The following is a 26,955-nucleotide window of genomic DNA, read 5'->3' on the forward strand; positions in this document are numbered from 1 at the left end:
AGTAAATGTCAGTTATAGGGCCTGCTTTTAAAACTTGAAATTTAAAAGTAATATAACTTTCAGTGTTTTGCATTATAATATTTAATGGCCTACTGTAAAAAAAAAGATGCTTCAAAGAAGTCTTTCAATTCTTTTCCAAGTTTTCAGTTTTTCCCTACTAGGCACTGGGGGTGGAAATATGATTTCCCTCCCCCCCCCCCGCCCCCCTTTATATTGCATGGGTTTCTTTGTATGGTCAACACATCTTCCATTCAGTTATGCCGAGGAAGATTTTGGAAAATAGCAAATAAAGCTGTTGTGTCAAATCTGGCTGGCTGGCTTTCTCAGACTCAGTGGGTCTCCTGTTGTGTGGGGGGTTTTATTTTAACATGTACTTCTATTTTGTATTACGGCAGATTCCTAAAAATATCCAGGTGAAGGCAAATCTAGAAAATTGTAGCATCATCAGCACTGTAGACTACAGTGTTTCTTTCCAACAGGAGAGCTGGAATGTCTGTGGATTGATCAAATAGCATTTGGAAAATCTTTCTGCAAAGCCAGGGCCTTGCCTGTAACTGGGACACCCCTGGAAGTCAATCAGAACTGGCAGGCGTGTGTTTTTGTAAGCTGGAGGACACCAGATGGAGGGCCACCTCAGGGCTCTATGAAACGGAGCCTGCAGCAGGGATTAGCGGTTGGTCCCGGTGTCTGTCCCTGTCCATCCCTGTCCCTCACCATCCCTGTCCTCTGCCGGCAAAGCAGTGTGGCTGAGCACTCCCACATGTCCTGAAGGCAAAATCAGTCCTGCTTGCTGAAACTGTTGATCTGAGCTTCCCAGCTGGCCTTGTCTGCAGTGATACGGGGAGAACTGGCTCTGCTGGCAGATTGATGAGAACCATAATTGGGAACAAAGCAGTAGCAAAGAGCAGCTGCAAGCAATAACCTTTTCTGCAGGCAAGCAGAGGAGCACATCCCTGTGGCCACTGCTGTTCTTGTGGTTCAGCAAATTGTGCTGCTGGTTAGGCTGTCCTCAATTCCCTGAAAGGCCTTTCACAGATATGGGTGAACAAAATATTCCCAAGTAAGCAAAAAGCTATTAAAAATTATTAAAGCGTCATTAAAACCCATACGGGTAGCTGTTTTGTAACACTAAGTGAGAAAAATGAAATGCTTTTCATTTCAAAGTTGCTAAACGGTTTCTAGTAAGGCTATATAGTAAGTCAGTGGTGAAGCTATGAATAAAATTCAAGAAAGCAGACGCAGATTGCCTTTGTTTGCATAGTTCAATGATGTAACACACAATTCAATTTTAAATGTGTATATTAAATATCCAGTATATCAATTGGTGAATGGCTTCCACCCTATGGTCAAAAAACTCACTGGGATCTCTTTGCAACAAGTTTGTAAAGCAAACAGAAATGCAATAGGGAAGAGAGTCTGGAGCTCCCAGAATCCAAGGCTGTGGTGATAATTAGCTAGAGAACTGCTGGGAGATGAGCTCTTATCACTAGATTTCGCAAATGATCTATGAAATATGTATTTATGCATTTCCAGCAGTAGTTATCCATCAGTGGGCTGAAGTATCTTCGCAGAGCTACTTATAGGACAGTGTTTCAATCCCAGTTTTATTGTTCTTGGAGATGAAGCACTTGTAAGCCAGTTTATAAATCTCTTCCTTAAGCAGCTTATTTTTAAGGGCGTTGTAGGAGCGGAGCATCTGGCTTGACTTTTAGATCATTTGGATTCTGTCTGTTCTAACACTCAAATCGCTTCAGGCATCGACATTTTTTGTTGGTGCTTTGTGTCCTAAACTTCCAGTTATGTGTTTCTCATTTAGCAGAAAATGTTGAAGCTATCACATGCTGAAGGAAGGTAGTCCTCAATAGTAAGCTGTTAATAGTCTCCTTGAAAAGGATGTGTTGTATGGCTCAGGAGGGTTATGTGCCATCTGAACAACTAGACGTTCAATTACTAAAAATTTCTGAGACTGGTGATGCTGTCGATGGTAGATCCAAGTTGTTGCCTAGGCCTGTGTAACAACTAGTTACAAAAGATTGCTTCAGGATGACTTTTTTCCTTGCATTTAAATTCTGTCTCTGCATTACAGCTTAGCAAGTCAGCGCTATGCCTGCTTACCACTGCCTTCCCCTGCTCTGGGACCGCAGGCATAAATTTTGAGGGTCACTGTAAAGTTTGTTTACTCAAACAAACTTTCAATCGAGTCAGTAAGAGTTGCATCGTTGGTGCCACTGGCTTAATGATGGTACACATTAGGTTTTGTGGCAACCATATAGTCAACGAGCTGTATGAATTTAGACTTGAAGTGCCATGAAGGTAAGTTAGGAAAATGAGCACACCATTTTCATTTGGCAACCACGAGTAGGATAAGGCGTGTAGAAATAATACTTTTCCTTTTGAGTTATGTTTTTGTCTTTGACCCTTGCTTTCTACCTTTGTTGTGCTTTTTCTGCAGCTGGGATGACAGCAGCTCTGTCAGCAGTGGGATCAGTGACACCATAGATAATCTCAGCACTGATGATATTAACACTAGCTCTTCTATCAGCTCCTATGCCAACACACCTGCCTCCTCCCGCAAAAACTTAGATGCGCAGGTAAGATTTCTGGTTTAGACAAGTAACAATGCTATTTATTATTTTCTCTGTGCAGTAGGTATGATTGTTTTAAGTTGCATGAGCTTGAACACACAGGCAGCCTTCAGTACAGAGAGCATCGCTGAAAAGGCAATGTCAAGCAATAGTATAACTGCCTTATCATACGTGGCATTTACGAATACTTCTTCTGTGCATGGAATCCATGGCATCTCTGCTGCGCTGGTGTGGCCACAAATGGGTTCTGCCTTCCTAGTGGCACTGATGTACAGAAAACATGCATCAGTAGATGTGATTTTTTTTTTTTTTTTTTAGCTCTAGAAAAGGTATTTTGTTTTTTCTTAAAGAATAGAATTTAATTAAGTCAACATGAAAGTTTAAAGATTATTTACACTTCCATCGGAAATGGGAGTGTGCTAGGCAAATGAAATAGATTATTTTAAACTTCCAGGGCTGCATGTTACTGCAGGCTTTCTATTTTTGGCAGCATTTCAAAGGAGGATAAATTTTACATCCATCAGCAGCATACGTGTGCATTTTGTGCTCAGACACCACACATCCAAAGAGGGTAAAACAAGTGACGCTATCCAACAGTTTTTCATTCATCAATTAGACTGCATAATACAGAGATTTGCAGTGATATAAAGTGTTTTTTTCCCCAGTTGTATAGAATTTTGTTTGGAAAAGTGCAGGACTAAGAAGTCCAGCTTCGGTCTTTGTATACCCACCTCCTCTAGGGACTTGGGTGTTGTGTGTCAAAGCAGCTGGGATGCAGTGACTTGGCATTGCAGCAGGTAGAGGAGAGGGATGTAGGTACGACCTTCTCCTCTGTTTCTTTCCTCTTTTTTATTTCTCCAGTCCTTTTCATGACTGGACCCTAAATCTGGTTTTAATATCAGTTTTAATGTAGATGTGTGGTTGCTGTGAAGTGTTACTGTGCCTACAGGACTGTGGTGCAAGCATATATTACTCTTTGTTCCCTTGCCACGAAGCGCATATTTGAGCCTACATTAAAGATTTCCAGTTAGCCTCTGGTTGTGTATCAGCGATTGCATGTGTGCTCGAAACTGCTAATACAAGTCCCATACAAGTTGAGAGGAGTTAAGATCTATGAAGTGTGTTTTTCAGTACGTAACAGAGAGAGTAACATAGACAACTAGAAATACTTTTCTGACGATTGTTACTGTCTCAACATTGTAATACTGTTGGGAAAAAAGGAAGAAAAAGGGAGACATGACTAAACATTAACCTAAGGAAAAAAAATAGAAACTCACTTGACTTCAATCTGCTGATGGATCAGATTCTTGGAAACACCTCTGAGAGATCAAAATCTGTGTTGACGAACTCCTCTTCCTCCTCCACAACTCTTACAGCATCCAAAGAGAGTGGAGACATACACCAGAAGAAAAGCAGCTGAAGCTTGTACAGGCGGTAGAGCATAGTCATTAGAAGATGAAGCTGGGAGCTAAGACGTACAAGTTGTGTTTGCAGTTTTTTTGATGTGTGTCTGAGACCTGCTTCTCTCCTCAGTTTTCATGGCTGACAGTATTTATTCTAGGTATTACTGTTATCTGCAAATTATTATCTATGAAATACTTTGTTTTCATTTGAGCAGAATATCCTAATCTTGTCAACCCAAGGGAATGAAAACAGCTTGGAGCAATGGAACCATGCATAGCTTGCAGGGTTGATTTTTTGCTGCCCAAAGTAGTCCTCACAGCTCACGAAACAGCGAATGTTACACGTATGCCTTTTCTGTCTTACTGGAGTACTGTATGACGGCCTGTGCCCAGGTTTGCATCCCCCTTTGTGGTGAGCCACAAAGGACCAGCAGACATCTGCATAGGGATGTGGACTTTTCTTCTCAAGGTATCCACTGTTTTGGTTCTCCTAAATAGTAGGCACTAAACTTTAAGCTGCTGTGATGCTGCCACGTCTTTTTGAGATGGTACAGAAGTTGGAATTCAGATAATTAAAGAGGGAGCTTGAAGCTAATACATGTGCAGCTGGGAGTCCAGACTAATACAGCAACGTCAAAGGGAGAGAGCCCTAACACGTCAATGTCTGCTGATAAAATCAGTAACTTATGCAGAATCATCTCTGCAAAGGAAGACGACATGCTTGCAGAAGGAAAGAAGTCTCTGCTAAGAAATTGATTTTCAGAGCTGCTGAGTACCTCATACTCCAGAAGCTATATTTCTCTATCTTTGAGAAGCAGGACTTAAATGTGTTATTAACTCCATCTTCATAGATATCATAGGTGTAGCCCCTTTTTGTGACAGTGCTATGAAGATGTTCACAAATTGGTTCTGAACAAGCTAGTGATCAGAACTAGAAGTTGCCTTACCATGTTCCCGTGTCGTGCTCTGATTATGCCAAGTACCAAACCACTTAATGTAGCTATATGACTTTTGCAGCCTAATATTTTTCCCTTATATTGCACAGACTTAGATAAGTTACCTTTTAACACAGCACTGCATATAGTATGCCTTTAAAGTCATGTCGTACACATATTTTAAGGAGAAATTAAGACCTGGTGAGCATTTGAAAATAACTTACTTAACTGAAATAAGCTGGAAGAGAGGAAAAGATCAAGTAACAAACTTGTTCATCTAATGCTAAAAAGATCAGAAAATGGAAAGGAAACAATTCCTTTACAAAGAAAACAGCAGCATCTTTAAGCTGTTGGATCAAGAAAACATCTCCATTTCACCGGAGCAAGATGGGTTTGGTCTGTTCACAGCTTCATGAATAGATTTACAAAACTGTAGGAATAAATTGAGAAATGCTGATGGTTACCGCTACTCCCAGCTCAAGTGGATGGCAGGCTTTGCTCCCCGTTTTTGATCGCTATGTCTTGCCAGGACCGCCAGCAAACATTATTTCCACTTTCACCCACCGCAGGCCTTTCAGGCGGGTGGAGTTTCAGCTGTAATCCCAAAGCCAGGTTTCACCGTGTTTTGGTTTTGATTCCTTAGTCATGTTTCTGTGCTGTTCTCAGTGCTTACCATTAAACAGAAACATCTCTGGCCAGAGGGCTTCAAGAGTAGATGTGCAGCGTTTCAAAGGCTACGGAAGAACTTTGGCCGTGGGTGTAGTAGTGGCATGAAATGGAAGAGAGCAAAGATAGAGGACTTCTTGCGATGCCGTTCTCTCTGTTGAGGCTGCACTATTCTTACAGATGCAAAGGGGGGAAATAAAAGGTACGGGAATATTTCATAGTCAACCAAAACTCGAATAAGCCATTTACTAGCAAGTAGGTATATATCTTGCTCTTGAACACTAACAGTGTAAATAAGCAATTCCAGGCAAGGTACTTCAAGCAAAATACTAATGAGAACACATGAAGGATGATACTGAGGTGGGTTTGTTGGTCGATTATTTGTTACTTCTTGCCTGTGCTCTCTTCCAAGATCTGTAAACGTAGGAGACGTTTGCATGAAATTATGATTTTAGAGAAACACAGGACATAGAAACAGTCACACTGTGAATTTATTGCACACCTGCCAGTGGTCATAAATAGAAAGGTAACAGTCCCCAAACCTTGCAGCCATATGAAAAGAAGGAATTCAGAAAGCAGTGTTTCATTCAAGCGTATGCCGAGTTGCTCTCTTTGAATGGAGAGGCAGGGAAACGACATTTGCATAGCATGAGGAAAATACAACAAGAAAATAGTATCTAAATCCATAATTCAGCAAATGCTTGTTACTCTAATGGCTCGATATACAGACAAATAACCCAGGCCCTAACTATTTCACGTGACTGAAGAAAGACCATTATGATGTGTGGTGTCAGCTTTCACACACTGATCGCTTAGACTAGTTTTTCAGGCTTTTAAGAAAAAAGTAATTACAGTAAAAAGCAGAGGAAATGAAACCACAGCCCCCCTAGATTCTTTAAGATTAATGGTGTGATCTGGTAAGAAAAGTCATGAACTTGAAACATACTTTAGGAACTTAAAAATAAAATACAGGATTTTGCTGAAAGCATGGTAGATGGTCATGCACCCGTTCCTTTCCTGTGCTGTGCTTTTCTGATTATCCAAAGGGAGTAAAGGGTTGTGGGCTTTATAATGCTTTGGGATATTTAAAATAATTTTCTTTTAAGTGATATTACCATTTGACTACTGCGCAGTGCTGAGCACATTCATCTTCTGCTGAGGCTGCAGGGAAGAGATGGCACTCAACATCTTACCAACATTTGCCAACCTTACTTGAGCTTCATGCTCAAGTGTTGAATTGGCAGAATCTTTCATGTTACTCTGATGGTTGGAGAACATGGCAACTATGAATTTTTTTATCTGGATCAGGGTCAAATGCGGACATCTGTGCCTGATCACAAAATAGTTGGTTGTGATGTTACAAAATGTGCCCAAATTAATTAGCAGCATTTGACAGGAGAAGTAGCATTCTACAAGAGTAATCATTAGTAATAAAAAATGCTAATGTATGGGGAATATATTATACATGTAGGGTAATAGAGAATTTGGCAAAGGCTTGCCAATAAGAAAATTCTACATTTGACGTTGATCTTTGCAAAATTCTCCATAAATGACTGGCAGCACAATCAGTCTGTGCAAAGAATAAGGAAAAACAGTTTCTAAGAGTTGAATATAAATTAAAAACTGATGTATTTTGTATATTTAAGTCAGGCTTGAGTATTGTTAGAAAGTTGCTGGGGATTCATTTTTCTTCAGTTCTTGGGTGTCCCTCTAATATGTTAGATTAGAATGAACAGCATTCCACATCTTCAAATCTGTTCAAAAAGCTGCCTCCTCATGCTCTGGAGATCAGATTGCCAGACAAGCAAGAGATAGGAAAGCAGCAAGAACAAAGAAAAGCTGGCTGCACAGGTTTGAAACGTTTTTTTGGCATTCCAGTAAAAGGGTTCCTCAGAAATTCGAGATGGAGGATTATAAATGCCACAAAGTGGAATATGTCCTTTATAAATCAAGTGCTTTTTTTTCTGGGTTTTTTTTTTTTATTCTTTCTTCATTCTAAGGGGCATGACTGTTATGTTTTTTGTATTTTTTTCCCCTAGCATAGTAAAAAAAAAAAATGTAATTGCTGGGGTTCATTTCTTGCTGTGACGTTTCTTTATCAAAGGCATGTTATGTTTGTTGGTATTTAGAGATGACTGCTGAGTTTATTAATCAGTTTGATGGTTCTCATTTATGAAGCTTCTTAAAAGAAAGGCTTGCTCTGAAGGTTGTATTACAATTCCTTATCTGTCCTAGACTGATGCAGAAAAGCATTCCCAGGTTGAGCGGAATTCCTTATGGTCCGGTGATGAAGTCAAGAAATCAGACGGAGGATCCGATAGCGGCATAAAAATGGAGCCAGGATCTAAATGGAGGCGGAATCCCTCTGATGTGTCGGATGAATCTGATAAAAGCACTTCTGGTAGGAAGAACGCTGTTATCTCGCAGACGGGCTCCTGGCGACGGGGCATGTCAGCTCAGGTTGGCATTACCACACCAAGGACTAAACCTTCAACCACCTCAGGCACATTAAAGACACCTGGAACAGGTGAGAAAAGGTGTAAGATATAAACAAGCCAAAAAGCGTGTTTGGTATGAAAACAGTTTAAATACTTTCCAGAGGCAGAACCTGAACTTCAGGTAATCCTGTCTTTATTTTTAGGTATTGTTTTAACCTATGCAGCATCTTGTATGTCCACATTTCTATTTCTGTTCATTTGAAAATGCATATTTTGGAGTAGTACACCGTGAAAGTTGGTTTTGTGACAACTCTAGTCTTAAGCCAAGCTATTTGTTGGGCACAGTATTGCCATGTGAAGAACAAATAATTCAGCTTTTGAAGTCACGGTTAACTTTAAGAACATACAGTATGAGTGGTTGAGGAGATTCACCCCCCCCATGCTAAACCAGCATGTTAATCTGTACTAAACACTATTTAGTTCTGGATTTTCTTATAAATGTATTAGTGATTTTAGCACTTGCAGATGTGTGAATGAAAATTGATTGAATTTGCATAATCAAGTAATATAAGTTGATACCTCTCCTCTTATTTGATCGTGTATGCAATTGTACATGAAAACGTTGAAGTTAGACACTTTCTTGAACAATGCCTTTTAGGAAAATTATACTAATGGCCTAACACTACTTCTGTCTAATGATAAAAAGGATCAATCTGTGGTAGCTACAGGGGGAAACATTTTTTTCGTATCTGTCACTATTACATAAGACTGTTCTGCTTTTCGTATTCTCGAGGGCAAACACACCACATACGTTCTCTGGCAAGTCTGCATGTATAACTCACTAGAGTGGCATGTAAGTTCAGTGCAGACTAGATCATAATTTTTAACCGCACTCTGGTGGCTAGCACGCTTTTGCTTTTCATGCTGCTTTGAGTTTCATCATTTGCTTGATGTTTTCAAGTCATTAAATATTAGAATTCTTTTTCTATTTTTGTAGGGAAAACTGATGACGCCAAGGTATCAGAAAAGGGTAGACTATCTCCTAAAGCTGGACATGTTAAACGTTCCCCATCAGATGCAGGACGCAGCAGTGGTGATGAATCCAAAAAGCTTCCCACAAGTAACTCTAGAACAACTGCTGCTAATGCTAATACATTTGGATTTAAGAAACAGAGCGGGTCAGCCGTAGGCATGACTATAATCACTGCCAGTGGGGCAACTATCACCAGTAGATCGGCTACCCTGGGAAAAATCCCAAAGTCATCTGGACTCATGGGTAGGACCACTGGTCGGAAGACTAGTGTTGATGGCTCACAGAACCAGGATGATGGCTACTTAGCACTTAGTGCCCGAACTAATCTTCAGTACCGTAGTTTACCCCGGCCCAGTAAATCCAGTAGCAGAAGTGGAGCTGGGAATAGATCTAGCACAAGTAGCATAGACTCCAACATAAGCAGCAAGTCAGCCGGGTTGCCTGTCCCTAAAATGAGAGAGCCTGCCAAGGTAATCCTTGGAAACTCTCTGCCAGGATTAGTCAATCAGACTGATAAAGAGAAAGGGATTTCGTCTGACAACGAAAGCGTGGCCTCATGTAATTCTGTTAAAGTGAACCCTGCATCACAGACTGCTTCTAGCGGAGCTCAAAGTACTCACCAGCAAGGAGCCAAGTACCCCGATGTGGCCTCTCCCACTTTGCGCAGGTAGGCAATAAATTCGTTGATTGTGCAATGATGTTAGTCAGAGCTGAATGATCAGGACTCTTCGAGCCAGGCCTGGCTGTGTGTTGTGGAGCACTTACTATGTAGTCTCCTACATCAAGGTCTTTGTATTTACATTTAATTTCACATAAACAGGTTGGCCAGTGTTGTAAATACTCAGTACATCACGCGACAGCAGCAAAAATTTAACATTTGGAAAAACCAACTGTCTGGCAGAAAGTTTGGCAATTGTGATACGAGTCTCTCTGTTACAAAAATCATGCCTGAAGGCTTCATCCACGCAGATACCGCAGCAATAAGAGTTTTCTTACCTGAAGGTTACTGAAGAGTTTTTACACCAATGTGTATGTAACAAACCTGGAAATACTTCAATGGTGGGTCAAATTATAAATTTGACAATGGGAGAGTATTTCAGATTTTCATTATGACATGCATAATTTGACCTGCCATACACAGATTCACATGCCTAACCCAAACCAATCTTGCAGTTGTGTGGATTAGGCCAGTGTGTTGTGAGACTCATAACATCAGGTTATTTGGCTGTGTAGAAGAACCCTGAGTAAAGTTACTGTCTAAGCTGGGTTGAATTTTCTTATTTGAATAATGCTTTTTTAAACAAAAATTTTATCTGTCTTCTATTTCTCCACCACTGCCCCACACATGCTTTTAACGTTAACATTGAGTTGGTCAGGAATTAATTCGCTGATGCAGTGTGCATCGAAGCCTTGATATTGGTGAAAGGTTCTGTTAATATTATTTTTCAATTTAATTTGACATTGAGTAGCTTGTCTGTTTCAAGTTGCGGTGTTTTGCATTTCATTTTGTCTTGACGCCCATAATACCCATACAGTTATGCTGCATCATCCTGCTTCCAGTGATGTGAGAAAGCCACATTCCATCTGAAGCACCAGTGCAAGCATTAATGGCTGTGATGGCAGCTTAGGCTAATGCTCTAAAGAGTTGTAAACTCTTTTTTTTTTTTTAGATGGGTGGTTTTATTTGAAGAACCTATGTGAGGATAATTCAAGATACTTCCTTTATTTTATTCCTGGTTATCATTAGATAAGCCATGTCCTTTAGAACATTTAATTTTCATCAGTGGCTACTTAAAAAGAAAAACTCCAATAGACCTTTCATTTCTATAGTATACCCCATGAGAAATGCAGATTTTTGGTGTTGTAAGCCTCAGGCACATTAATCTTGAAATTTGATTGGAAATTTTTTTTTATTACTAAAAAACCACGTCGCTAGCTATGGAGTGGAAGTACTACATTAGAAATATATGAAACTTCAAAGAGAAGACAGCGAGGCTCAATTTAACTATTCCCTCATTTGATTTACAATTTCAGTCTTGAATTTTCAGCAGACTGTCTAAATAGTCAGGTATTGAAATGCGTCAGAGTTGAATTTGGCCTCATCTGCTTATTACTGATTTGTAGAATGACAATTAAGCAGATTTTGAGCTTAATTTTTATAGTCAGTCGAGATGAGTTGCGCATGTTGTTTTTGCTATTTCCTCTCCACCTTGTAACTTTTTAATATTATACAATAAATTAGAATCCATACCTTTGTAATGATACAGATTTACCTGCAAGTCTGCGAACATATGTAACTTCTATGCTGTCATAAACAGTGAAACTCGAATTCTGCGATGAGGGCCATCCCTGTCTCTGTTCTCTTAGTTTTCCCTTTAGCTCCGGTATTATGTATCTGGCCTGTGCCTTAAGTGAAATCATCATTTATCTTGATACATTTTATTATTAAATTGGGCCTTCATGCTTTGCAGTATATAATACACTGCTTTTCTGTTAATGGGAGACATGCGTGACCCAAGAGCCAGCTCAGATATGTCAGTCTCTTGTCAATAATAGTGGATAGGAGTAAAGAGATGTCCTTCCGTGCAGGGTACGTCCTTCCTGGCAGGGTATGTCCTTCCAGAGTTTATCTCTGTATTGATGTGACTGTCTTGCTGGGTTGGACTTTCTCTGGACTGAAAGGAATGCTCTGCAGACCTCATCCTCTTCTGAAGGTGTTTGTTATGAGGTTGTGGTCCAACCAGACACTGCCTTTGGCAGCAACATGTTTCTGTTTGTGCTGCAGTGCAGCATCCTTTCAGTTGTATTACAGTTGCTGTGAAACAGTTTGGGGAAGACTGCGTAGCTTAAAAACAGCTTGTAAAACTATTGGGTGGGTGGTTGGGGTTTTTTTTAAGCTCTAGGATCCTATCTCTAAGAGTGCAGTTCCCCCAGTACAACTGAAGAGGTGGTATGCAATGACCTTAAGCTGGTATTGCTGCTGAAGGCCATGTGTCATTGCAATATGGTTTGACGTATTTCTTCATCCTTGCTCTAATAACATTAACTCTAAGTAAAACCTAAAATGTCTCTAAAATCCCTGTAGGAATGGGTTTTATCATTGGAAGCCTTTTGCTTGTCTAAGTCAGTGTCTCCTAATCAGTGAGGTATGATGTGGAGTCCAGATGAACCCAGTTTGCCAGATCTGTGCTGGTTTGTGGATGGCTGCGTTGCTCTCTCTGCGTCAGGTGCTGAGGGAATCATGGCACAGATATTAAAGCAATGCTGGATTATGAGATAGATGTAGATGGGCATCTTAGCCTGATCGGCAGTGTTGTGCACGTGCTTTGTGGCAAGTATGCAACGGCAGCCGTCCAGCCAAGATGTGTTCCAGGCATCTTGCACAGGTACGCTGGAGCTGCGGGTGGCACCTGTGCAGTAAGGACAGTGCTTCTGGGCATCACTGCACTTACTGCACGTGTGCTGTAGGGTGCCCAGCTATATTACACAGCCTGTGTTTCTGGGAAATATTGGACAAAGTGACTTAGTGTGCATGTGTTGTACAGACAACCTGAGCATGCTCAAAAGCAGAGAAACTTCTGCTCGGTGCATACCCACCCATAGGTCTTTAGGAGCTCTTGTATAGAAGTGCTGGAGTCCTCTGTTGTGAGGACTAGAGTCTGATAGATACCTGCTTTGAAAGATTTTATCCCCAATACTCCACACTGTTGATGAGAAAAAAGCAAATCCATATAGGTACATGTGAGGAAAGCTAAGGTTCCAAAGGCAGTTACAGGAGCTAAGTGGCAGAAGCAATGTTTTGGGGTGGATGTGTGAAGCTGGAGTCAAAAGCTACACCTCCGTCATAATGTTGAGGATCAGTTTTAGAATGATTGATAATCTGGTTTTAAGCATGTTTGCTTCTAAGACACTTTTGCACTCTTGGCAAAAGCGATGCAAATTGGACAAGCTGCAGTCATCCTCCTCCAACTGTGCTTTTAGATCCCCTCCCTTGCACTAGTTCTGGCACTCAGCTGGTCTTTTGCTGAGCCAGTTCAGGTGCCAAACCAGGTAAAATCTCATTCTCCACTCCAAAAGAAAGAGTTTCCAGCTAGCTTGGCTCCTGAAATGAGACAAACCTACATTTGAGACCAGTAAATATTTTTCCTGTTACATCCCAGCAAATGCTGCTTCTGTGCAGAGCATTTGGTGATTTGCACAGAATTTGCCTGGTCCACAAGCTTTCAACTCCTCATATTCCATGCTTTGGATTAATCAGTGCAGAGTTTCTCTGGTATCCTTTTTCCTTAAGGAGCAGAAGACAATATGGCTGTATTTTAGCTTTATTTGATGATTCAGAGAAGAAACACCTAAGATAGATTTGAAGCTATTGTAATTGTCTCTGGACTTTATCGAAGGCAGCGTGAACACCAGGAGATTCATAAATTTATAGTTGTCTATGTTGAGTCTAGGATCATTTACTTAGTGTTGGTTTTATGAAGCTAAGACGATATGTGGTCTAGATATAAAATATCCTTACATTTAATACTCCATTTTATGCATTTTTCATGTGGTCTTTTTTTACAGACTTTTTGGTGGCAAGCCTAGTAAACAAGTTCCCATCACAACAGCTGAAAATATGAAAAATTCAGTAGTCATCTCCAATCCTCACGCTACTATGAACCAGCAGGGTAATCTTGATTCGCCATCTGGCAGTGGTATGCTGAGCAGTGGGGGCAGCAGTCCTCTGTATAGTAAAAACACAGATATGAACCAATCTCCACTAGCTTCTAGTCCCAGTTCAGCGCACTCAGCTCCTTCCAACAGTTTAACATGGGGTACCAACGCAAGTAGCTCTTCTGCTGTTAGCAAGGATGGCATTGGATACCAGTCCGTCAGCAGTCTTCATACCAGTTGTGAATCCATTGATATCTCTCTGAGCAGTGGAGGTGGGCTGAGCCATAACTCCTCCAGTGGCTTGATTCCAGCCTCTAAAGATGATTCTTTGACTCCCTTTGTCCGAACCAACAGTGTTAAGACTACGTTGTCTGAAAGGTTAGTAGGTTTTTCTCTCATTTCCATTAAGCTTGTATGTATCTCAAATGTGAATGAAGTCTTGGCAGCAGTAGCCAACGCTACAGATGCAATTCAGGTTGTGCTTCTTACACGATAATGCTGAATGGTGTTACTAGAACGTACAAAGAACATTCCAGGCAAGGAGCCCAATTCAGAGAAGAGGATGGGTTCAGGTGAGGTTTTTAATTTGCTGTAGTAGCCCATGTGACAACTTTTCTTGCTACCATATTATACCTAATGTTTGAATTTTGCACCGTATATTACCCTTCCAAAGACCTCCTGTTAGTTGATCTAATAGTGATAGTCAAAAAAGCCTCCACTGTGATTATCATTTTGATTTGAGAAGCCAACTGTTTCTTGTTAAACTACTTCTTTATAATATTTGACAAGCTTTTAAACTGGAGGTCATGCTGAAAAGAGACAACCCTGTCTCCCTAGTCACTTGATCCCTCCTCGGCATCTCCCTGCTGCCCTGTCCCATCTCCAGCTGCTCCCTACAGTGTTTCGGTACAGGCGTTCGTGTGAATGCTTAGTGAACCCGACTGGGAGATGGATGCAACTGAAAAATGATCACCTGAACTGTATTTCAGTCGGATCGGTTCCCCAGCTCCTTAAGCGATCAGATTCATCAGTATCTGTGTGGACACAGAGTAGGAGCTGGGAACAGACTGAGCGGGGAGGAGGGAACGGGACTGCTTTTTCAGCACCAGGGCTGTATTAACGGTACATTGAGCTAACATCGGGATAAATCAGACAATGACTTGCAGTGCATGCTCTCTGAGTGACCTTTTGTAGAAGGTAGTAGTGCCCCTGCAAGCGTTGGAAATCAGCTATATCCTGATGTGTAATTATGTAGTCAGGAAGCAAAATTTTTGCAGTTGCATCTCATGGAGAAAATTACCGCTGAATAGAATGTTCTGACAGTTTGGGTTTCTGTTTGTGTTTTATTATAACTCCTTACTGTTCTCTCCTCTTTTCATTCTAATATTCCTTCTCTTGTTTTCTGTCTTGTTGGACTGATTCTTCTAGCCCTCTTTCCTCCCCTGCTGCTAGCCCCAAATTCTGCCGAAATACTTTGCCCAGGAGACAGGACAGGTAATGCTGTCTCAGGACAGTACGCACAAGGCTGTAGGTTCTGTTGCCCATCTCGGTGAAGCAAATTGTTTTGTGACAGACTGTGCTCAGTTGAGTCCTCTGCTGTGTTCATCGTTCAGGTGTGAACTGACACAAAGACATGCCAGTGAGAGTCCCCTCCAAACCCCATCTACCTACCTAAATCAATCCGGAGAACGGCGTACAGCAGAGTTGGCATGTTTTTGGTGTTGCACTTGTTACTGGGAATAGCTTTTGGTTTGTGGGGGTATTTTTTTTTTTCCCCCCCTCATTTCTTTGCCAAAGGCAATTTGAAAATCTTGCCCTTTTTTTCTACCAGTCTAAACTCTCACTAGCATTTCAGCATTCCTCTGGCATGCTGCTTTTCCCACTGCCTTTCAGGCCTGTCCTTTTTGTCGTGAAGTCCCTGTGTCATTCAGTGTTGTCAGTTTTCTTATTGCAGTTTGGCTCGTGAGTGTTTTGCAGGGACTTGGGTACATCCATCCTTGTAAAGACGAATGCTAAAGTTAGGAAAAGATGACCTGAATCTAAACATTCTAGCTCACTTTTGCCCGCTGCTGTAATTTTAGTCACTCCCACGCTGTAATTTAGCTATAAGAATTGTCATTAAATTAATTCATTTAAGCACGTGGATATTTTCTTTAAAAAAAAAAAACCAGACTCTGCTCAGTTACAAGTTCCTCAGTTGTAAAAACATAAATATTTGTGTTTTGGATGACTAAGAGATTCATTTTACTTTACTAATAGAATTTAAGCTAAGATTTGAAAATTTGAACAGTCTGGGCTCAGTACTTTTACTGCTATACACTGCAGCTGCGTAACAGTAATTAGCTGCATTCCCTAAATGGTGGCTGCTGAAGGAAATGATGGAAGGTGGTTTGGGCTTGAAGATTCTCATCAGTTTTCACAAATAGTCTGCCTCACACCTGTTGAAAAGCATATTTTTAAGCATCCATTTGATGTTTAAAGAGCCATTTTTGTTCATTGTGGGTAGGAGAAATAACAAAACCACGCTGCGAACAGATGAGACTCATTGGCATGGTACCAGATGCATGTTTGTGCAAATCCACACCTGGGTAAGGAGGTTTTTGCATGTTTCTGTAGGAAGGCCCCAGCACCTCTTTCTCCGAAAAGGTGATGCAGATGTTTGTACGTCCTTCGTCCTGATCTTATTCCTTCCCTTTTGTTCTTCTCTGAAGTTCTTTTCTTTTAACTTTTCTGCAGCGACCCACATCTTGATAGGAACACTTTGCCTAAGAAGGGACTCAGGTATTGGTGTTTCCACACAGTTTAACAGCTTTTGTTGTGGCTTTGGAGTTTGCTTTGTGTTTCTGTTGTGGCTGGTGGTGATGGTCGCAGTTTGCAAGAGGTGGCAACAATATTGTCTCTTTCTTTCTTCCTTTTTTTCTTTTTTTTTCTTTTTTTAATCCTCAAAGAAGGCCATTGACTACTGTGTTTTTTTTCATCCAGTGGCTTCTCCACTTGAGCAAGAGCTGTGGCTTTTGCTGGCTGAATTGCTGAAAAGCATCTCATAAACCATCACTGGGCTTGACTTGAAAACAATAATTTTGCAGCTTCTATGGCTATTACACAGAACGACTTGAGAACATTTTTGCCCTGGGAACCTTGGTGTTGATATACAAATAGAAAAGATTTTCAATATCATGCCAAACCTTTTAGGATGAGATTGGACATACTAATTTTAAAAAAGATTTGCTTCAGCATACCTGAATATATAGGGCTCTTAGAGATAACTTCTGCTCTTCCAGAAACAAACAAAAAAATCGCCAAACAAACTTTTGGCAATTGTCTTCTCGTACATTTTGTTTATCTGTAAGGTTGTGATTTTTATAACATAAAAAACCTGCACCAAAAAATATTTTTTCCATTGTTACAAGCAATTCTAGCAAGATAATCAACATTAGGTGTATTACTTAAATGCTGTAAGTGTTACAGAATTTCCAGAAGATTTCTTAGACAATTTAGAAAATTGCAGCTTCAGAATTGCTTAATGCAGCTTCTAGAATCACTGAGTTGATGCCTTGCAATTGCAGCTGCAATTTATCCTGTGCTATACACATTGCTCTTCACAGCAGCTTTGTCCCATGAAGCTGAGTGGTAAAAACCTTTCTTAAAATGTCATTTTGTTTAAAATGTTCCTGTGGTTCTCAAGTATGTCTCTAATAAATACTCTCTTTAAGACCGAAAGATTTGAGTGCTGAAGAGGTAGGTATTAATGCTGAAAAAAAAAAAAAAAATCCTTAGTGCATTAAAGTAAAATGACTGTTTAAAGCACCTTCCTTAATAAACTGATATCTGTGCAAAGTTTAAGAGATGCAGATATCAGGGGCTGTTGCTTAAGTGTTGAGGCATAAGCAGAAGAATGAATGTATTTTCTGAAAGTAGTTTGAGTTTTTGCAACGTTAATTATTGCAGTGTTCACATTGGCTTAAAATAGACTTAATAAGTGATATCTTACTGTAGAGTATTTAGTTGGAGGGAATCTAATTAATCAAATAGATAGTATCGACTAATAATAGGCTCCAAGTGTTTAGTTTTTGGAAGGAGAGGTAGTAACTCATAAATATTTCTCAAAAGCAGATGGCATAGCATAAGACAGACAATGAAATCCATCAGCAGACAAGTGTTTCCATGATGCTCTTTCTGTTGATACCTGTACCCTATCATGTATTTCACATAACACCTGTGGTAACATACCTATTTTTCAGGCATATACAGAAGCAGATTTAAAAGTTTGCTTAAGCTGAAGCCAGCGCGTGTTTTGCCATTGATGTTGGCGTAGACAATGTTTCTGCTATTTTCTTGGCCTTCAGAAAAGGCTAAGCATAGTCTCCTTTATGATGATGTAATGCTATTAGTTTTGAACTAAATGGGATACACCTCCACAGACCTTTATATTAATGTCTCTGGAATATGAATTACTGGGTCACAACTTGTTTGAAAATCTGATAATGGCTTTGTTGACTTGAATTTGGTTGTAATATGACAAAACGCCAGCTAAGCTTAGCAATGCACCAAAATATTAAAATAGTGATAGAATTTTGGCATAACCTAAAGAAAGGAAAGGATTTCCAAATTATGTTTTTATTTTTCAATCATACATACATTGTATTTTATTCTACAGTACACAACTTCTGTCTATAGCTTTTTGTTTACTACTAGTTTGGTTACTTCTGAAGCTGTAGGAAAGGAGGTTTCGGGGGGGAATTTCCCAAACAGAAGTGGAATGAATTAGGAACAGCTTAGCACAGCTCCTTAATTCAGAATTTTATTGGGTTTATATCATTTTAATCCTTAAATTTCATATGAGAGTTCTTCCATCTTTCTTTCCCTCTCTGCTTCCCCAAGTCTTGTGACATTTCATGGTGGTTGTTGGGTTTTTTTAACTTTAAATAAATTCATTTTGGAAAAACTGTTTGGTCTTGCAGGTATACTCCATCCTCCCAACTCCGTAATCAAGAAGATGCAAAAGAATGGCTACGGTCCCATTCAGCAGGAGGACTTCAGGATACTGCTGGCAATTCTCCATTTTCATCTGGATCCAGCATAACATCACCCTCTGGAACTAGATTTAACTTCTCGCAGCTTGGTGAATAATTATCTGTTTAGATAATCATAGCAATACAATGTGTGTCTTGAGACTAGCACATTACACAATGTAATTTTCTTTCAGCAGCTCCGAGTCCCTCATTCAACCTCAGGAAGCACTTTCATTGAAGTGAGCGTGACTAATTAGCATTATTATCTTGTATGCCCAAAGGTGGCATACTTGCAGTAACTCTTTGAAAATATTTCTTGTTGCCTACCTGCTTAGTAATATTGCTTTAAAATCCAAGCATGTTACTATGTGTGCCAGTCTCATCGGCTTAATATATTTTATCTTTGTATGTATTTTTCAGGTGGCTTGTTGGAAAATGGCGTAAAGCTCGGTCTGAAATAATACATAAAAGTTGGAAAAAATGCCATTCCTTCACTTAGTTACCTTGATAAAAGTAAACACTTCTTAAATGAAGGAAACAATAAAAGTTGATTGACAGGATCGATAAAGCATTGCAGATTTTAGTTGACCATATCAGCAGTTGAAATAGCCTAATTTAAAGTGCTAGTAGTGCTCATCTCTGGTGTGCTGATGAAATATTATTTAGTTGCCTTTGCAATTTGTTCAGATATGTAAATCAATCCTAACAGTATATAAGTCTTTAAGTTAAGTGACATTTGGAAACTACTATGTCAAACAGACATTTTCTGTTTCTTTTTGACTTTCAGAAGCCCCTTCATCTTTTCTAGAACGATAAAGAAATAATACATGAAATAGTTAAGCCTATACTTGTGAACTTTTTGTGTTGTGTGAATTTGCAGCAGCTTACATGGTCCCTTACTTCTAATGCAGTTTTGAGTTGCAGCAGTGATGTTTTAGAGCCTTTCTTTGAGTGCGCTGAAAAGAAACGGATTAAATAAACAGCTTTAAATAAACCAACACTTAACAAAATTTCAGCTGAATGTGCACGTAGTGTTATTACATTGCCAACAGCTAACAAACTGTCATGAAAGTTCATGGAAAAAAAAAATGGTCAAAAAAAAAGTGTAGTCTTAGGCCCAGAAAGTTAACTCTTTATGGAGAATATTGAAGATTATTTACATTAATAAGCATCAAAAGCTATTTGGCCACAAGCAATGAACAAAAAAAAAAAGATTATATTTTTCTGTGTTCTTAAGAAAAGAGCTTGGAGATATTGGAGTCAAGAGGTGTCACTGCATTCAACTTAATAGCAAACAATGTGAAAGTTGAGCACCTTTAAACTGAATTGTTGTATCTTCTACAATAGTCTGTATCAGTTGCTGGTGTATATAGAAACACGCAATGACAGCACACCAAGAGCAACGTGCCAGTTGAACAGCAATTTTGTTGTTCTCTTTTTTCCACAAATCAACTAGTTCAAGGACGGTTCCAAATTAAATGAGGGTTAAGTAATTCATGCCTACAAGGTTGACTGTGTTGACTGAGCTTGTCTGTAGAAGCATAGACATATCACCCAGTGTTTAAAATGACCTTATTTACTTGAGTTTTCTTATTCACTAGCTTGATTTGCAAGCCTCTTATTTGAATTCATTGAATTTAGGAAAGTAATGAAGCCTGGAGAGGATGACATAAAAAATTTGTGTCTTACAAAAACAATTCTTTTTTGATAGTTGCAAAAAAAATAGGTATGAAAATTTGTGGTCGTGCAAATAAATTGGTGTTTATTCTTCACTTTATAGCAAGCCCAACCACTGCAGCCCAGATGAGCCTGTCAAATCCAACCATGCTTCGGACCCACAGCCTTTCCAATGCAGATGGTCCTTATGACCCCTATAGTGATACGCGCTTCAGGAACAGCTCGATGTCCCTGGACGAGAAAAGCAGAACAATGAGCCGGTCTGGCTCTTTCCGTGATGGCTTTGAAGAAGGTGAGTAAAGTCTGTGATGGTGCTGGAAATGATCAGAAGACCACAAAAACCAAGTATACATTCGCTGCTTTTCAGTTCAGCATAGGGGTCATTTCAGAGCATGGGTCTCTCTGTGTACAACTCTGTGTTAGATAAAACTTCAGTTCTAGTCGTTGTTGTTCTGATGGTATTCATTCAGTGATCCTTCTGGCCAGACATAGGAAAGCATGCAAGTGTTGTACCTGGACCATCACTGTTCAAGAAATAATTTAAACACATCCTGTGCTTCATTTTTGGTGATCTCAGAATGACTCTAGTTCATGCTTAGGGTTAGCCTATTAAAGTGTTTCCTTGAATAAGACTAGTCTCCTGAACCTGGGCCTCCATACTTCTGTTTGTGGTATAAATAATTTGTATCACCAGACTGTTGTTTCTATCCCACTTAATTTTTCCGCTATTTAATCTTTATTCAGATTGTCTACTTTTTATTTCTGCTGAATGTCCTGGGTTGGTATCACTCAGCTTCCACAGAAGAGACCTGAGTAGTTCTTCAAAACATCTAGGCTCTTCTTTTTAATTACTCGTCATCTTTTCAAATATGTAATCATACCTGACATAAGAAGCCCATGTAAATAGAAGAAGAAAAAGTAATTTACCTATAAATAAATATTTAGTTTTGTTGCTGCTGATCAAGGAACCTTGCGGCTGTAGCAGGAGTAGCTATGAGGACACGTTAAAACCTTCAAGTGTTGCACTTTGAGAAGTCAAGCATGGGGCGAGCTCTGGGAGTGGGTCATAGGAAGCTCTTTCAGCCTTAGCTCTTCGAGTCTTAAATCTCTTTTCTGGCAAGGATTGGGAGCTTGGTTGGCAATGAAGTACTTTATCACTACAGGTCACACAAGCCTTTGCTGACTTACTTCCTCCGCTGCCGAAGACCTGCACTTGCTCATCAGTGTTAACACCAGTGCCCTGTTGCTGCTCCCCTAGAGCCAGGCATGGATGGGAGCCACACTTAAGTGCTTGTAGGGGCCTTTTTTGGAGCCACAAGGTCCCTTCCTGGAGATCCTGGTTATCCCGTTTGTTTTCTGCCATAGGAAGGGGTGGAAAATGCGCATTGGATATGACTCCAGAAAGTTTCAGGGCTAATTCGTTATTGAATTTAACCAATCTAACTCCATTACATTTAATTCCATTTTAGAGGCCCATGGCTGAGGATCTTCATTAGGGGTTGAAAATTATTAGAATTAGCTGTAGGGCTGAAAAGTGTGTCGTTGCAGGAATTAACCTGTGTTTGTGCCATGCTCTCAGAAAGCTGGATGATCATGAACAGTCAAAGACTGCCTGATACTTAGTTGAATTCCGTTCTGAGATGACAATCCTGCTGTTACTAGAGAGTTCCTTAATATAATCTGTGAAGGAATTAAAATCACTGCATCTGTATTATACTTCGATTTACTGAAGGAGCTATTACAGTGAAACCTACTCAGGTTTTATCGAAGACATCCTCAAACAAATTGTAACCTTAGTCTTTTAAGTGTGCTTAAGACTGCAGCAAATCTATTTTGGCATGTCTGAGGTTAAACTGTGTCTTACAATTCAGAAATTCTTGTCCAAGTGAGAGGCTAGTCTGGAAGAATATTTACTAAGTATTACATGTTTGAGGATGAAACATTTGAAAAAAAGAAAAGGAAAAGGGAAGGGTTAGGTGAAATGTTCTACAAAGTACTTTTCATTTTTTTTATAAAAAAGTAATAAAAATTATGTCCAAGAAAACCCTACCAAGTTATGGACTTGAAAGCAGTGGGAAAAGATCACTTTAGTATACAAGGAGGGCATTTGACCCTACAGTGGACATGCTGAAGAAGTCCCTTTCAGATTTTCCTAAATTTTTGGCACCTGAAAGGATAATAATATTTTACTAAATGGGACGAATGTTTAGGTGCAGTCTCTGTATTTTTGTCTTCAGGTTAAAGGTCTTCTGTCACTTCTCTGGCCGAACAGAAGGCAGGGATAGCCAGCTTATTAGCTCCTGCTTATTTCTCGGGGAATCACAAGTTACAAGTAAAGCAAGAAGTTCTGAATATGGTATATATGTTGTCCTGTGCTTTGAAACCTGTGGATCCAATTCACAGAATGAGAGAACAGATTGGAAAGTATGAGTACATCATTCACCTTCACCTTGAGAGAATAGATTAAAAAGTATTATAGAAATTAAATTTGTGGTTAATGAACAAATTGATTTTATACAATCAGCCAGTGTCAATGAAGCATAAATCCAGGTCTTAAATAAAGCTTACCAATCTACTGCTTAATTATTTATTAGCACATAAGATTACAAGACATTTTATTCTTATTAACTTCAGCAGAGGCAGGATTTATTCTTAAAAGCCTGTTTTTTCTTTTGTCTCCATAGTGTCAAGTACAGTCATGTTCTCTCACAGCACAGCATGTAGGTTGAAATGTTAGTCAGCCTTGCAGTACATAACTCTTTTGGTAGGAAGGATTTCAGGACTGGAGAGATGCCAGCAGGAACAGCCTTCAAACTATCCAGAACTTCAGGGGTAAAAGCACAGCTTAAATCTTAAGTGGTCTCTTGGCTATGCAGTTTCCCTGCTTCCCTGGCCATCAGTCTTCCTCAGGAGCTGTGCTGCCTAGAGAGAAAGGAATGAAATTCATTTTCGTTGGATATAAATTTTTATTCCTTTTTGTGCTACTGACTGCAATACCTGTTGTTCTTTCTACTCTTTGGGCAGCTGATCACGGCTAGACCATTTCTTTTCTAACATTAAAAATGATATGTGCTTGCATATGCATTTATGGTACTTTAAAATAATAGCTCCAAAACAATTTGGGTTTGTAGCCTGCGTGCAGATGCATGTTAACTGCAAAAACCAGGAATCACATCAAGAGCATAACTGCCTTCAGGCTCCTAATTAAATAGCCTTAAAGTAGCCATCTGCAGATACTTTGAAAAGAAATTGCGCAAAAATATTAACTCCTTAGTTGTCCTTGAAACTAGAAATCTCAAATTATACATACATTCAAATGATGCAGTGGTGATGTTTTACAGGGCAGGAGTATGATTCCCAGAGTTATATGTTCTTTCCCTTTTTTTCATTTTGAGTCTTCTTTCCTCCTTTATAAAGTCCCAATGTGATCTTAAAAATTCCAGTTGATGCTAACTCAAAAATGCCTGTGTCCCAGTCCATTGTAAGGAGATCTGTTTTTTCTCTGGCCAGCTGGTATGTTTGCTTTCTTGAATACATCTCTATTAGTAAAAACAGCACAAAGGAAGAGTGCTGTTTCTAGTTTGCTAGAGAATAGAAAACAATATTATATTCGCTGTATGAGTCCATCGGTGGCCTTGTACAATAATGCCTGTGCTTTGGGCTTTCCATCTTAAAAAAGGTGATCCTAGGGCTAAAATGCAGGTGAAAAGAAAAGTGACAAGAAGATCTTAAGTGCATAACATCTATGGTATGAAGAGAGTTAAAATAGATTAGTAATCTTCAGCTTGGAAAAACGATGTCTGAAGGGAGGTAATAATAGGTAATTTGAGTGCATTATTGAAGAGGATGGTGATGCATTACTTCTCATATCACAGGGGTGTGGAGACACTCAAGGAACTTACTGGCTCAGAAGCAGGTCTAAAACAACTGCAAATAATTATATTTCTAAACACAAGAAGAGTTTTCTTATTACAGAGAAAATGTGTCAGTGGATTCAGAAGTAGTTAAGCAAGTTAATGGTAGATAGGTCACAGAGACTATGAAAAATAATGGTCTGACTGCAGTTTCCATCTCAGGAATTTCCATCTCTGCTGATTCCCAGAAGATGCAAAGGTGCACCTGGGGAAAAATCACCGGGTATCTGCCTCCTTCTTGCATTCCTTTCCCTAAACATGCGCTGCGGTTGCAGCCAGAGATGGAGCATGCGATTAGACAGACCCTGGGTCTGACTCACGTTAGTTATTTTTATGTTCTTAATGCAGTACGGTCCTGAACATCTAACTATAAAAATCATTTTAATTGAAAATATGATTAACCAGAAAAAGCAAATGGGTGTGAGTTTTTTTTACTTTCTTGTGGGTTTTTTAAATTGTCTTAAATTCCTCCAGAAGCCAACTTCGACTTTGTTTACTTCTCTTTCCAGCCTTGCCTTAGGATATAATGTCAATGGGAAAGCAGAGCCCATTTATTATGAATGTAGGAGAATTGCAGTAGGCAATTAGAGCAAAATGGCAGCTTTTCTAAACTATTTTTTTGGCTGGAGGATTTAGATGAAAGAAAAAGTGATTTAACACGATCTCATACGATTTGTATGAAGTTACCTGAAGTTTGCATGAAAGTTTCGGTTAAATGTGTTTTGTTTCTAAAAAGAAAAATAAAGGAAAGGTAATTTTGCATGTTTCAGTAACAGAAAGAATAGCTTCAGGTAGTTTTTTTTAACAGCATCATCAAAAATAAAATTATGTTATATGTAAATCCTAACGTCAGGGTGATGGTAACAACCTTGAGAATCAATGTATATGTATATCTTTTACTGAATGTATATTTAAATGCAAAAACTGCTTGAAACAGATTCTTTTGCAGAAAAGGTTTCTGTAGCCATGTTTTCACTCTGGTAATTTTTCTATGAGAGAAGGAACTGTGCCTTGTTAAAGAAATGTCATTGCTTTAAAGAAAGACCAAAGACCCCTGCAGGGATAGGGCACGTTCAGCTCATCAGCACCCATGATACAGCTCCCTTGTAGTCAACAAAAGGATGATACAGCTGCATTCAGAGGACAGTTCGGAGCCCCAAAATTAGACAGTGGTTTGTGCTCTAGGTGCTTCACATCTCCTGGAGCATCTGGTTGCATACTAGAGCTGGGTATCGTGGTCTTCTCGGGCCATCTCCATCTTGGTCTGCTGCTTAAAGAACACAACCCACCCCCTCAATATCATCTAAAACTGAAGATGAAGTACTTAGATTTACTTTTGTAATCTCTTCTGCCTTTCAGTTAATTTGTTGATTTTTTTATCTTGAGTAAGCCCTTTTGCAAGCGTCTTAAGATAAGCTGTCCAGAGAAATATTTATTGTTGAACAAATCTTCACAAAACTTCTCTTTTTAATCTTCTTGGCCATACCTCACTTTTCCAAGAAACAAGTATTGTTAAATTGTTAAAACAGCTTTACCAAATCAAAGTTTATGGGTTGTATTACCTGGCCATGCATTCTTCAAACTGTACATTATTGGTGCAATGATATAATTAGATTTGTGATGGATGATGAAATTTGTGAAAGTATTTCTTCAGTAGGCTTGTCGTTGGCAGTGGATGATCTATGAGGATTCCGCTGTGTGGTTACTGTATTTATATTCATTGTGCTTCTTTCCTTTAGTGCATGGTTCTTCTCTCTCTTTGGTATCCAGTACGTCATCTATTTATTCGACAGTGAGTATAATGAAATGAATAATTTGGGTTTACTAATCGTAATTATTGAATTGACTGGTCTTATTGTGCTAATTATTTTTGCCATTCAAGGAGGAGAGGGGGAAAAAGTGTTTTTCATTTGATTATGTTCTCAATGCTAGCTATGAAAGAAATGTTTATGTTCATAAAGATGTCTGTGCATATTTAGCAATATCCTCATTAAACATAGATGTTAATGGCCTAAAAGCAGCAATTTATTTTTTGAGTCAGTATTTTACAACTATGCTAGATAATTTTTGCTACAAAGGACCTCAGTAGATCTGGGGGGATTTGATCTTCATTACCTAAAGCACCTCAAAATTTGCTGAATAAAGTCATTCCAGCCTTGTATTAATGATTTGCTACTGAAGAAGTTTGATAAGTTTTTTTTTTAACGCACAGATTTTAATAATTCTAAAGAACCCATTTGTTCACTATGCCAGTAATATTTTCTCCAGAAGTATGTATTCATTTAGGTCATCTGATCCTAAAATAAGGCTTACTGGAGTTTGAAAATACAGGTTTTTCTAAAATGCGTGTTGCATTTTCTTATTTTCTTCTAATAGTCTCACGAAGGATTTTCCATTTAAAACATATACTGTGGAAGACCTTGTACGTTAAGCCTACACGTGTGCTGTAATGGGGAGGTGAGGCTGCAACAGGCAGACCCTGTCTTGCCTAGCTTTCCTCTAGCTAGTTGGGGTGTTAACTGCAGCGACCCAGGGGCACAGGACGTTCCAGCCCACGCCAGACTGTACACAAGTATTTGGCACTGATGGTTAATTCCCAGTGGCTTTACTGCTGTTAATATCCAAGCTAGCCGGAT

At 39.4% G+C, this 26,955-nt stretch overlaps 1 protein-coding gene across 4 annotated transcripts in view; it reads left to right on the top strand.

Moving 5' to 3' along the window:
* NAV2 (neuron navigator 2) overlaps window positions 1–26,955 on the top strand; it is a 233,966-nt gene that overhangs the window by 177,478 nt on the left and 29,533 nt on the right. For 2 of the 4 annotated variants that reach the window (XM_075713175.1, XM_075713176.1), the window contains exons 12-20: window positions 2,453–2,591; window positions 7,825–8,116; window positions 9,025–9,727; window positions 13,627–14,094; window positions 15,145–15,210; window positions 16,453–16,497; window positions 18,678–18,838; window positions 20,509–20,697; window positions 26,059–26,111. In XM_075713175.1, the coding sequence (XP_075569290.1) occupies window positions 2,453–2,591; window positions 7,825–8,116; window positions 9,025–9,727; window positions 13,627–14,094; window positions 15,145–15,210; window positions 16,453–16,497; window positions 18,678–18,838; window positions 20,509–20,697; window positions 26,059–26,111 (2,116 nt within the window). Of the gene's footprint in view, window positions 1–2,452; window positions 2,592–7,824; window positions 8,117–9,024; window positions 9,728–13,626; window positions 14,095–15,144; window positions 15,211–16,452; window positions 16,498–18,677; window positions 18,839–20,508; window positions 20,698–21,806; window positions 21,826–22,621; window positions 22,650–26,006; window positions 26,112–26,955 lie in introns of all 4 variants that reach the window. The other 2 variants (XM_075713174.1, XM_075713178.1) reach the window with 2 other exon arrangements.

The sequence above is a fragment of the Pelecanus crispus genome, chromosome 6 (genome assembly GCF_030463565.1).
Source record: "Pelecanus crispus isolate bPelCri1 chromosome 6, bPelCri1.pri, whole genome shotgun sequence".
NCBI classification, from domain to species: Eukaryota; Metazoa; Chordata; class Aves; order Pelecaniformes; family Pelecanidae; genus Pelecanus; species Pelecanus crispus.